This window comes from Astatotilapia calliptera, chromosome 4 (genome assembly GCF_964374335.1).
Source record: "Astatotilapia calliptera chromosome 4, fAstCal68.1, whole genome shotgun sequence".
Lineage (NCBI taxonomy): Eukaryota > Metazoa > Chordata > Actinopteri > Cichliformes > Cichlidae > Astatotilapia > Astatotilapia calliptera.
In genome coordinates this window covers 22,739,098-22,751,216 of record NC_137425.1, presented here as the reverse complement: position 1 = coordinate 22,751,216, position 12,119 = coordinate 22,739,098, and the positions used below count along the sequence as shown (strand labels likewise).

At 39.3% G+C, this 12,119-nt stretch overlaps 1 protein-coding gene and 1 long non-coding RNA gene across 2 annotated transcripts; one reads left to right on the top strand and one right to left on the bottom strand.

Moving 5' to 3' along the window:
- On the top strand, positions 1–9,640 carry LOC113021055 (NACHT, LRR and PYD domains-containing protein 3-like). The gene is made up of 12 exons (XM_026165465.2): positions 1–121; positions 235–602; positions 803–825; positions 918–1,154; positions 2,751–4,620; positions 5,180–5,362; positions 5,982–6,149; positions 6,273–6,446; positions 7,183–7,344; positions 7,886–8,059; positions 8,148–8,197; positions 8,801–9,640. The coding sequence occupies exons 2-12, from the start codon at positions 340–342 to the stop codon at positions 9,310–9,312; spliced, it is 3,816 nt and encodes a 1,271-aa protein (XP_026021250.2). The 5' UTR covers positions 1–121; positions 235–339; the 3' UTR covers positions 9,313–9,640.
- A 252-nt stretch (positions 9,641–9,892) lies between these two features.
- Positions 9,893–10,660, bottom strand: LOC145428575 (uncharacterized). Its single transcript, XR_013908867.1, has 2 exons — positions 10,527–10,660; positions 9,893–10,446 (listed from the first exon to the last, which is right to left on the bottom strand). It is a non-coding gene; the product is annotated as an uncharacterized LOC145428575 (long non-coding RNA).
- Positions 10,661–12,119: the final 1,459 nt, after the last annotated feature.

Here is a 12,119-nt window from a genome sequence, read left to right as displayed (position 1 = left end):
GAAAAAGAGAGCGCAAGAGATAGAGAGATAGAGAGAGTGAAAACGATCAAGTGAACAGAGAGAGATTCACCCAGCCAACTCTCATATTTACTGCAGCTACTACAGGACATCGAACACAAAGGTAAGATAAATATATTAACCACATATCACATTCACCCAATCAAATATCTTAGATGTCAATGATCATTAATTCTCTGAATGCTTCATTTTTTTTTCTTACTTTTACTTTTACAGACACCGGATGCGGTTGTAAAGCCACAGCACTAAATGCGATAGAGCGTGGTAGCCTAGATCGCACTTAAACGCTTTGAGTCATTGAGCTGACACAGAAGAACAAACATGGGCAGCCAATGCTCTACGCACAGGAGGGGTCAAAGGCAAAACAACAAATCTGACCAAAAGAAAAAGGTTGTTTGCAGCACAGAGGAAAGTGGAGCAAATTCCTCCCTCCTAAGACGGCCGTCTGTGCAGGGGCTGGGGACTGCATTGAAGGAAGCAGAAGAGCATTTATCCAGACATGCAGAAGAAACATCTGGAAAAAACAACTGTAGTGAGAACAGCAGTGCACATGACTGTGCTACTGCTGAAGGTAACACCTTCAGGTGAGATTTCATTATTTTTCATTCATAAAAAAACTGTTTAGTCTTTTATTATCACACTGATTTTATTAAAAAAAAAAAACCGAATATACAATCAGTGTAACAACATAAATATAAGATGCAACTCTTACCCTTTTCTTTTAAAACATGATATGGTTTACACATTAACCACTTACAGTAACTTTGTTTCTGTCCTTTGTCAGTCCTTGCTTCAGCAACAAAAATGGTGAGTTAAAGTTAATAATTTTAAGACAAACTCTGGTCATAAAATACCCATTAAAATGCAGTCTCTTACAATTAATTTGTGTTTTTTTAAAGAAGCTGACTGGGTGGACAGCAACAGGTCTAAGCTCATTCAAAGCGTCACTTTAGTGATGCCAATAGCAGATGAAATGAGACAGCAAAAAATGATCCATAAAGAGACCTACAACAAAATTGATGCTGCAACAACAAGCCAGGACAAGATGAGGGAACTCTACAACGCCCTGACTACTCAAGAAGTCAAATCTGCTTTCTTCAGAAGCCTCCAAGAAATTCAGCCGGAGACATGTGAAAGTATGTAAGGTGTTTGGGTGAAACATTTTCAACTGCCCTGTTATCTCTTTTGTTTTTCATTTAATGCATAAAATATAAGATAGTTATGACATGCAGATAATTCTGCAAAAGTTGTTGAGAAGGCTTTCTATACTTTGCCACGTTAAAGGATAATACATAACTAAAGGCTAGCTAGTAAGATTTTTGCATAAAATCTAAGCACATAAAATCTGTGGAAATATTTTCTGTGTTAAAAAAATGTTTTAGACTCAGATACTTTAGTGCATATTTGGAACCAAGCTCACTTTTTCAGATCCAAGTAAACTGATCTCAACAAGTAGATCACTGCATTTGGCTATAGGTGTGGTTGTAGCACAAAACGCACACCAGTACCTCCAACACACAGCTACAAGCTGCTCCGGGTCACTCAGCTTTCTGAAATGATTTCTCTGCTTTCTAAGATGTGGTCCCAACTCTGTTAACAAGAGCTCAAACAGCGACACCGAATATATGTATGATAGTGGTGTAATGAAAATTCAAGTGCTCGATCAAACCATGAATTTGCCCCTGCTACTGCCTTTTCAGAAAAAATGGATGAACCCAGAATTTCTTTGTTTTTTGTTTAGAAACAACAGGACGGACTTAATTAGTTTCACAGGTTCTCAGATGGCAAATCTTATGCAAAAACACGTGTTCGGTGTGTAATGGCCTGAACGCTGAACACGTGGATACACATTGTTGGGTGTAACGAGTTATAAAGTAATGCATTGCTGTAATTACTTTGGATTTTTCAGTAATGGAGTAAGTTAACGTGTTACTATACTAAATTCAGTAATTACACAACAGTTACAGTAGAGAGGAAAAAAAATCAGATGTTTATTTTCCTGCGTCCTTCCTGCGCTACAATCAGCTGATTTGTGTTTGTATGCGTGGGGAGGAAAATGCTGAAGAAGTATATCAATGCAGCTTTTGAGAAGTGGCGATATGGACATTACTAATTTGTATTGCCCAAAAGGACAAAAGTGCAACGGTAAAGTCGAAACTATAATTCGGACTAAAAAAATGCATAATTGGTAACACAACTTTGGTTCTTTACAAGGACAGCATGCTAACACCCAACTAGTCAAAAACCCAGAGTAATTTTAAACTGAATCCAACCCCAGCCCAGCACCCAAAGTCTGATCTTCAACAGGTAACAAAGGCAGTGATGAGCAGTCAGGCTTGAAGTGTCTAGAGAAATAGTGGCGATCAATTGGAATTGTCTATGGACTGAAAGTTGATTCTGTTCATCTGAACCAAGCGTTTTCAGCGGGAGAAACATTTCATCACCCGTAACTTCTTCAGTCTTCAGGTTTCCCTGACCTTGTAAACAGTACATTTGCATACAGTTGTGTAACTAACTAAGTCCTCTGGTTAGTAATTAAATAACATGCTGCATTACTTTAAAGAACTCAACACTGTACATATATACATATATAAATAGTTGAGTAATAGAGTCCACACAGACAACAAACAGACTTGTTGGAAGAAACAAGAAATTTAAAAAGAATCTAATGCTGGAACTAGACCAGGGATAATGATAGTTATAAGATTGTTCTTTTTCCTCTTCACCTACAGCAGAAGATGTCATCAAGGAGGTCATCAAAAAGAACAAAGAATATCTGAGGCAGAAGTGTCAGCGGCAGCGAGAAGGCACTGAAAAGACTACTATTGAGGAAAAATCATTGGATAAAATTTACACAGAGCTTCACATTATAAAAGGGGAGAGTGAACATGTCAATGAACAACATGAGATCTGGGAGATTGAAGATAAAGCAAGGAATCAAACTGTTGAGGGTACTAGAATCAACTGTAATGACATCTTTAAACATGAGCAAGACGACAAAGAAGTGAAAGCCATTAGGACTGTGATGACAAAGGGAATCGCTGGCATTGGAAAAACTGTCTCTGTGAAGAAGTTCATCCTTGACTGGGCAGATGGAAAAGCCAATCAGGACTTGGACTTCATCTTTATGTTTCCATTCAGGGAGCTAAATTTGGTCCAAGATGATCAGATTAGCTTTGAGAACCTTGTGAAAACATTCCATCCAGAACTTAAAACCATAGCAGTTGCGAAAGCTTTGGCTGATCGTAAAGTTTTGTTCATCTTTGATGGTCTCGATGAAAGTCAACTTCAGCTGAAATTCAAAACGACCACAATACTGGATGATGCTACGAAGGTGTCCTCAGTGGACACTCTGGTGACCAACCTTATCAGGAAACATCTTCTTCCCTCTGCACTTGTTTGGATTACCTCAAGACCAGGAGCAGTTCGACGCATCCCTATTAATTATGTCGACCAGTGGACCGAGGTCAGAGGATTTGATGATCCACAAAAAATAGAGTACTTCAGAAAAAGAGTTGAGGACAAAGCAGTCGCTGAAAAAATAATTGAACACATAACAATGTCACGGAGCCTGTACATTATGTGTCACATACCTATCTTCTGTTGGATTGCTGTACATGTTTTTGAGTATTTGATGCATAAAATGGGAAACACCAAAGATGGAAACCAAAAAATACCCACAACTCTTACTGGGATGTACACACACTTCCTTCTTATTCAGATGACGATAGCTAATGAAAAATATGGCAACCAGGAAGACCAGGAAGAGCCTGATACAGCAGAGCTTTTTAAGTCAAATGAAGAGTTCATTTTGAAATTAGGCAGGTTGGCTTTTGAACAACTGGAAAAAGGCCGGATCATATTCACTGCTGGAGATCTGAAGAAGTATGACATAGATATAACGAAAGCTGGAGTTTACTGCGGGTTGTGTACAGCAATATTCAAAGAAGAGCGTGTGTTCCTAACAAAGAAACTTTACTGCTTTGTGCATCTGACAGTTCAAGAGTATTTTGCTGTTCTCTTTGTATATCACAGTTTTGCAAACAAAAAAATCGATTCTGAAAGTCTCAAGGATTTCATGCTAAAAGGGTCTGATGAAGAGCTCAAGACTATCTTGGAAAGTGATCCAGTGGATCTACCTTTGAATGAACTGATTGAAATTACAATAGCTAATTCGGCTCTTAGAACGACCGGAGAACTGGACATGTTCCTCAGGTTCCTTATTGGCTTTTCGCTACAATCATCAGAAGAACCACTTCAAAGCCTGATTCAGCAGACTGAAGAGCATTCAACAAATATTGAGGAAATTCGGTCAAGTCTATTAGAAATAGATTTGTTTGACTGCTCAGCTGAAAGATGTCTAAACCTTGTCCACTGCCTGACTGAGTTGAAAGACAATTCCCTACATGATTCAGTACGTAAGTATCTGAAACCAAATTGTTTTCCTGAATCACCGCTCTCTCCTGTTGAGTGTTCAGCTTTGGCTGACTTGATTCTGATGTCAAACACACCTCTGGATGAATTCAATCTCAAGAAATACAGACCATCAGGAAAAGGTATCTTTAGACTTCTTCCAGCTGTGAGGAACTGCAAAAAGGCAAGGTAAGTCTATAGTGAAGCAAATCTATCAGACAAACACCAGTGAAACTGTAGGTCTAACATATGTCAGTGTACTTTGATATATTGGTATGCCAGTTCAGAAGAGTCATAACAAGACTACAGTGTGAAATATAGTTTACGGTTATGATCAATGGAGTCTTTGCAGTCTTTGCTGCTTTGTCTGGCACTGTGAAATAAAAAAAGCTGTTTAAAATGAAACAGAAAGAAAACACAGCGGAATTGAGGCCTTAGAATTACATGCTCAGTGCTATGGGTGATTAGTGGGAATAACTGTGCACATACCATGTTACTGTCCCATATAGAATAAATAAAATTAATCAAAACCATTTAACTGAGCACAGGTTTCTAGTGCTGAGTTGGAAAAAATTATATCATTTTTACTGTAAAAATTCTTCAGATTAGACAACAAATACCGTATTTTCACCGTATATATATATATATATATATATGCTAGCAAATGATCTACATGCCTTTAAAACTCTACATTGCACAATGATCTTTTTAAAAAAATTTATTTAATTTAATCAAATTTTTTTTGCAGAATCTCAGGCTTGGATCTTAGTGTTTCGGAATATAAAACGATCTCTTCAGCTCTTTGCATACCACACTCTGTGTTAACTGAGCTGCACCTAGTCAATAACACATTTCTAAGCAGGGACTATGAAGGTGCAGAAATCTTGGCTGACAGACTAAAATATTCTCAGTGTAAACTAGAGGCTCTAAGGTTGGTAAAATTATCATTTTGAGGGTTTTTTCTTTCTTTTTTTTGTACGATCTGTCATTTCTTATTATGATTTTGTGCTTTTTGAACAGTGTGCTTATATATTCACTGGAAACTTTGTTAGGTGTACCTGGCTAGTAGTGGGCTGTACCTTTTAACTTCAGATGTCTTCTTAACTTCTTCATGACATAGATTCAACAAGGTTCTGGGAACATTCTTCAGAGAGCTTTGTATGGTTTCCTGCTTGAAACTGTTGTTTCCAGACAATCCCCCTGTAACCATACACATGTGTATACTATGGTTACAAAGGAATTGACATGGTCAGGTAGACTGTGGTGTTTAAATGATTCTCTATTAGTATTAACTAATCAGTAGTTAGTACTAACAGAGAATCTGAGTGTCTTGTCAAACAAACATGACACATTCCCAGTCACTTAAATCACCTTTCTTTTCCATTGTGACTCTCGGTTTGAAGTTCAGTGGGACATCTTGTTTCTACATGCCTAATTGCACTGGGTTGCTGCTGTGTGACTGGTTGACTAGATTTGTGAACAGGTATAGCTGACATAGTGGTGAATGTTATCATGTGGATCTTTTCACCTATTGTCCTTTACCCTTGCAGTCTTTCTGGTGAAGAACTCACAGAACAACAGGCTGAAGATTTGGCATCAGCCATCCAATCAGTAATCTCAAATCTAAGAGAACTGGAGTTGAGTGGCAACATCCTGAGGGACTCACTATGTTCTGTGCTGTCAGTTGGATTAAGATCCCAGAAACTGGAGAAGCTCAGGTCCGTTTTATATGTTATTCTTCATCTAATTTTTTGGCTTTCTCATATGTCAGAAATTCAGTTGCTCTGAAAAATTTCAGCCAGATAAAAACAACAATCCAATTTTATTCTCTGCAACAAAAGACTGAACCGAAATCCAAAGCCTGAGAAAATCTGTGAAGAGTTAGTGGCAGCGTTTAAATCCAGCACCTGTTATCTGAGAGAGCTGCAACTGAACTACGTCAATTTTAAAGACTCAGAAATGAAGAAACTGTCAGCAGAGCTGATGAGCACGAAATGTAAACTGGAGGCATTAAGGTAAAATTCTTTACTAAAAAGTAATTATTGGTATTATTAAAGTTTAGTCAACAGGAAGAAAGCTCAGTTTGAAATATTTTAACTCTAAGTACTTTTGACATGGAGTATCATGGTTGTGATGCTGGTGAACAGATTCTCAGTGGGGAAATTTAACTTGTTTTTTCTAGTGTTACTATTTAGGAAAAATCTGTTTATTTATTATAAATATCATAAATATAATTTATTTATCATTCAACAACACAAGATTAGAATGAAAAACAAAGATTGTCATTCTAATCTTGTGCTGTTGAATTGAACAGCACTTGGCAAATTTATTAGACTACCTGTCATAAAACAATAAATAATATCGACATATAACTAAAACAATTTTTCTGTTCAGAAATGCAAGTAATAATTGTAACATGGCACAATAATTAGAAAAAAAATAAAATAAGGTAGTTTTTAAATTCATGGATAATAGCAATGATTGTATATTAGCATTAAAATGTCATTTTGATTAAAGTGCTTTTGCATACTGGTGGATTACACCATTACACAAGCATTAAAAAAGATATGATTATAATTTTTAATAAAGATATAGTTACCACTGCAGCTGTGGCATAAACCTCTCACACAGTCTAATAAATGTGTCAAGAACTGTATATGAGGAAAAATGAGAATTATTGTCACAGTAATGTTTTCTTTCATTTATTTCAAATATTTTGGTAATTATTGTATCGCAACATTTTCCATCCAGTCTCACTCACAACAAAGTCACAGAGAAAGGCTGTGAAATGCTGGCCTCAGCACTCAGCTCCAGACCTCCCCACCTGAAAGAGTTGGACCTGAGCTACAATGACCTACAAGACTCGGGGGTGCTGGCACTGTGCAATGCACTGACAGGTTTAAAAACACTCAGGTTAGTACAAAAAATAACTCAGACAAAAGGTCATGCTTTTTAAAAAGAGAAACTGAATATACGGTACAGTTGAGTTGCATTTCAAAAATGAGAGATAATTAGAAGGAACTGAACATGATTTACTGATATACAGAAATCAGCTAATTTAACGTTCAGTTAAATTTGCTCAGTTAAGTACGTGGATTTGAGGCTGATTGGCCTCAAGAAGGTGCGCAGAAACATGATCGGACTAGTCTGTAATGTCGCAATGAGCTTGACAGCGTGGGAAAGTGAAAGTGACGTAAGCTTAGATTAGCCACCAAACGCATGGGAAGCATACAGATGTGTGACTGCAGGTCTTCCTTATTGAACTTAAGCATAACACTTTTTTGCAATAATTTTTGCAATCTAATCATTTGATATCACTCAAAAAAAGTGAGAGGCACAAAGTGCTGTCCAAAGGGACACTGAGAAAAAGCTATGAAATGGCACTTGTGTTATGACAGAAAGTCAAACTTGGCACTGATGAGAGCATCTACCACTCATTGTTTGCTTTCTGTAGGCTATCATTTTGTAAAGTGACAGACGATGGAGGCTCCTCTTTGGTCTCAGCTCTAAACTTGAAACCCTGCAGTCTCAAAGATCTGGACCTCAGCTTTAATAATCTCACTGATGACATAGTCCAGATGCTGAAGGAAAAACAGAGGGATTCATGCTGCAGTCTGGAAAAACTCAAGTATGGAAAACCAATAACAAACACAGTTTTATACTTGATAATATTATAATAATGTTTGCAAGTTGATTTTTATCATTATTCCCATCAGTGTGGACCAAAACGCAGAATGCTGGGTTGACCTGAAGCTGCTGAGACAGTGTAAGAAAACCTTTTCTTGTTCCTGAAATGTTACATGCTACATGTGATTTGCATCCATGCAGTTATATTTGCAAGTGTTTACAAGTCCCTAAACATTTTCCAAATCAGGATGAATATACAAAAATGAACAATGGTGATTTATTATAAATAATATTTCTACATCACGAAAGTGTAAAGTCCAATGCGGCCTTGTGCTTAATCAATGATAGTCTATAGTTTAAAGTCATATCCAAATTAGAGCTTTTTCTGTGGCCAAGGGACAATGTTCTGTATAAAAGCGGCTTTCATTTATTCCAGATCTGTTAACTCAACTGGTATAAGGGCAATCAGATACAATCCACATTCCTCATGCATCAAAGTTAAAACATTTAATGTAAAACAACAAGAATAACAACCAGGAAAGAACTATGCAAAATGAATGTTCACGTAAACAGTTTACACAGCATGTCAATTGTATGAACAGGGACTTGGGGAAATGTATAAATACTAAGTAACCTAGCTTTTTTTTAAAGTTTGATGATACAATAACCAGAGATGAAGAACCATACTTACATAATATTACTATTACAAGTAATTAATTGTTTTTGCATGCTCTGATTCCAGTTGCCTGTGACCTAACACTTGACCCAAACACAGCAGGTGTGAATATTATTTTAACCAAGGAGAACAGAATGGCAGAATATGCCCCAGAAAAGCAACCATATCCTGATCATCCAGACAGATTTAATACCCTCCAGGTTCTCTGTGAAGAAGGTCTGACAGGTCGCCATTACTGGGAGGCTAAGTGTTCTCATGCTAACGTTGGAGTGGCATATAAAAGCATTGACCGGGAGGGAGACTTTGCCTCTGACTATTCATTGGGAAAGAATGAAAAGTCTTGGTGCTGGATGAATGATGGTTGTTTTTATCATAACAATTCCTGTATAAACTTTGCAGCACTTTATAGTCCTATCATAGGAGTTTACCTGGACTGGCCGGCAGGGATTTTGTCCTTCTTTAAAGTCTCTCCTGATACAGTTACCCACCTGTACACCGTGAATACAACCTTCACTGAACCACTCCATGCTGGTTTCAGTCTGGATAATGGATCAGTTTACCTCTGTAAAATTAAGTAGGTAGACATTTTGGATGAAAGGAAAGGGACCCTATACAGTTTACCATACATTGCATTACAGTATACTACAGCCCTGTCACACATGGAACAAGTAAGCCGGTTGGCTATGTGATCGTGGCTTTGATTATTTTTTTAATGTTTGTCAGGGTCTTATCCAGACATACCAAGAGTAGCAATATATACACACAAAACTGATGGAGAAAGACTCTTTGTATTGTCAGTGTCAGCATTAGTTAACTGTACTTTTTTTGTATTTAGCTCTCCCTTTTTTTGACACCACAAGCAATGTCTGGAAAGGTGCTGTACTTAATTAAAAAAAATAAAAATCGCGTTTGTTCATTTTATTTTCTTGCACCTCATACACTATGGCTGGATCACCCCAGAATTGGGAATGATAGCGATGCAGAACTGCCAAAAAAAAGTATTGTTATTCTTTGCACACTTCATGATTCGATTTCCCTGGAAATAGGTGAACCTCACCCTAAAGGCTTTTATTGGTTGGACTGCATTCCTTGTGACACTCCTCTTTACTTATCTACTTTGACTGACTAGGGTGAAGGGAAAAGACATATCAGATGTTGTTGGTTTTAGGAAGAATATTTATTGCTCAAACACAAGATATAAGAATCACAAACATTTACCAAGAATCACAAACTGACTTAAGACTAATAGAAGCAAAATGCTGGTTTTATCAGTGTTGCCAATTCAAATTCTAAACTAAATCATTCAATCACTGTGTTTCTCTTTGGTTACTAAAGTACAATGGAAAATCTGAATGCAAATAACTTCCTGCCTAAACTAAAGTACAGAATAGTGACAGCTATGTGTCTAAATAAAAGGTGATATAAAGAATTTGTAGTGCGATTCGAGGTTGCGTGACTGTGTTTCTAAACCTGTCCCAGCCCCAGGCAGTGACACAATTAACTCTGCTTTGTACCTGAGCTCAACCTTTTAGACTTTATCTGTTTTGAAGGAAGGAAGGTTCAGGGCTGAAGCAATCAGCATCATGGGCTCATCCGGTTAGAATAAGAAAAAGCAGCCATCTAATTCAGAATTATTCTCAGGGTTCTCCTTTTATTCTCAAATAAATAAGGCAAAGAAGGAAGGAAACAAAGACACACATGGACTGCCACAGCTGAAAGAAAACAGGAAAACAGATTTAAGTTACTCATTCCCTTAAACAATACATAAAATAAAACCCAAATAGAACCTCACCTCAGCTGCCGCCCCGTGTGGAAGTGAAGAAAAAGTGAGCCAAAAGTGAATGCAGTCCTTATATAATGTGTGACATATAATGTGTGACAGGTGATTGCAATCGAGGACAAGCACCACACCCAATCAAAGGTGAGAGAACTAAATAAGGTGCATCTGGTGAAGTGAGTGGGTGTGCTGGGATGTGCCAAAGGGTGGGTCTCTACAACATTATCATAGTCGTACATTCTCCAAATGTCTGTCTGTTCACAAACTAAAAAGGAATTTCAGACAAGAGGCACAAAGGGGTGACTGCTCACATTAAATCCAAGACCATGTCACTGAGTGAAATTTTAATAAGAGGAGATCTTTAGGATAAATTTAACATAATTTATTGATAAACAGAATTGAAACAAGCCGTCTGGTGATTGGACTCTGATGGCTAAATAGATCCAGATCGTTTATAGGGCAGGACCCCGCCCGGAGTCGAGATGCTTGTGATGGTGATGAAGATAGAGACTTGGATAGAGCTCTGAGTAAGGTGGGTTGAAGCAGAGATGGAGAGGAGGTGGGTTGCGGGAAGTAGTCAGAGGAACCGTGAGATTTAAAGTATGTGAAGTGGAGGCTGATTGGCTTGAAAGTGGCAAGTTGAAAGATGATTGGACTCGACCTGAGCTTGATGGTTTGGGAAAGTGGAAGTTGTGCTGGGCCCCGGTCTGGATGGGCCTGGGCCCCCTTTCCCTGGCGGATCGCGGAGTATGGGAGTGCCTACTGGGGTCAGCGGGGGAGCTGGCCCCAGGGAGGGGTCACCTGCCCCTCCCTTCCTTCCCTCCCCATCTCCAGCTGCCTCCCTCTTCCCGCTCCACCACAACCACCCACACATGTAGGGCCTTGGAGTAGGGGTATGTCACCAGGGTGCAGAGGAGGCTACCCCCCCCCCCCCCCCCCCCCCCCCGGCTGCCTCTGCCTCAATTTTATCCCACAACTTAGACATTCATATTACTCACACTCTCATTACGCATACATATAGGATCTTGGGGGTGGGCACGATACACGGAGTCCAAATTACCATCAGGGTGTACACCCCACCCCTGGTGTCGTTGCCCACCTCTCAATGTTAAATACACGTAGACATTGAGGGCTAGCAGGAGGGACCATGCGCTTACCTGCTGCTCTCTGGCAGGTAGCTCCATGCCCTCCTGGGTTTTAATTGCACCTTAGAACACACATGCATCAACACTACAATGAGCGAGTGGAGGGAGGTTTGGAGTCTTCTCTCACCCCCGTTCTCTGCGGCCTGCTGGAGCGGGGGGGCTAGGAGGAGGAGTTGGCCGTCCGACTGCGGTCTGGGGTGTGGGGCCTCCCTGCTGCTGCGGAGTCGGGGTGGTCTGCCTCTCCCCACCGCAGGGAAAAGGGTAACACCACCTGGGTCTGGGTGCAGTTCCCCCCTCCAGGGGCAAGGGTACCTAGACCCGGTTCGTAGAGTACGCTTGGGGAGTGTGATCGTGTGTACAGCGTCTCTTTATGTCTGTCTCCATGTTGGTTGAGTGTGGAGTAAGTGCATATGAGAGCATGAGGGTGGGAATGGATGTTTGTGTCTGTGTGTGCCTGTATGTC

Excerpts from the sequence above, each read along its gene's own strand:
- LOC113021055 (XM_026165465.2), top strand. The coding sequence starts at position 340 with ATGGGCAGCCAATGCTCTACGCACAGGAGGGGTCAAAGGCAAAACAAC. Across the intron at positions 5,363-5,981 it reads TGTAAACTAGAGGCTCTAAG|TCTTTCTGGTGAAGAACTCA; the intron begins GTTGGTAAAATT and ends TTACCCTTGCAG. Across the intron at positions 6,447-7,182 it reads TGTAAACTGGAGGCATTAAG|TCTCACTCACAACAAAGTCA; the intron begins GTAAAATTCTTT and ends TTTTCCATCCAG.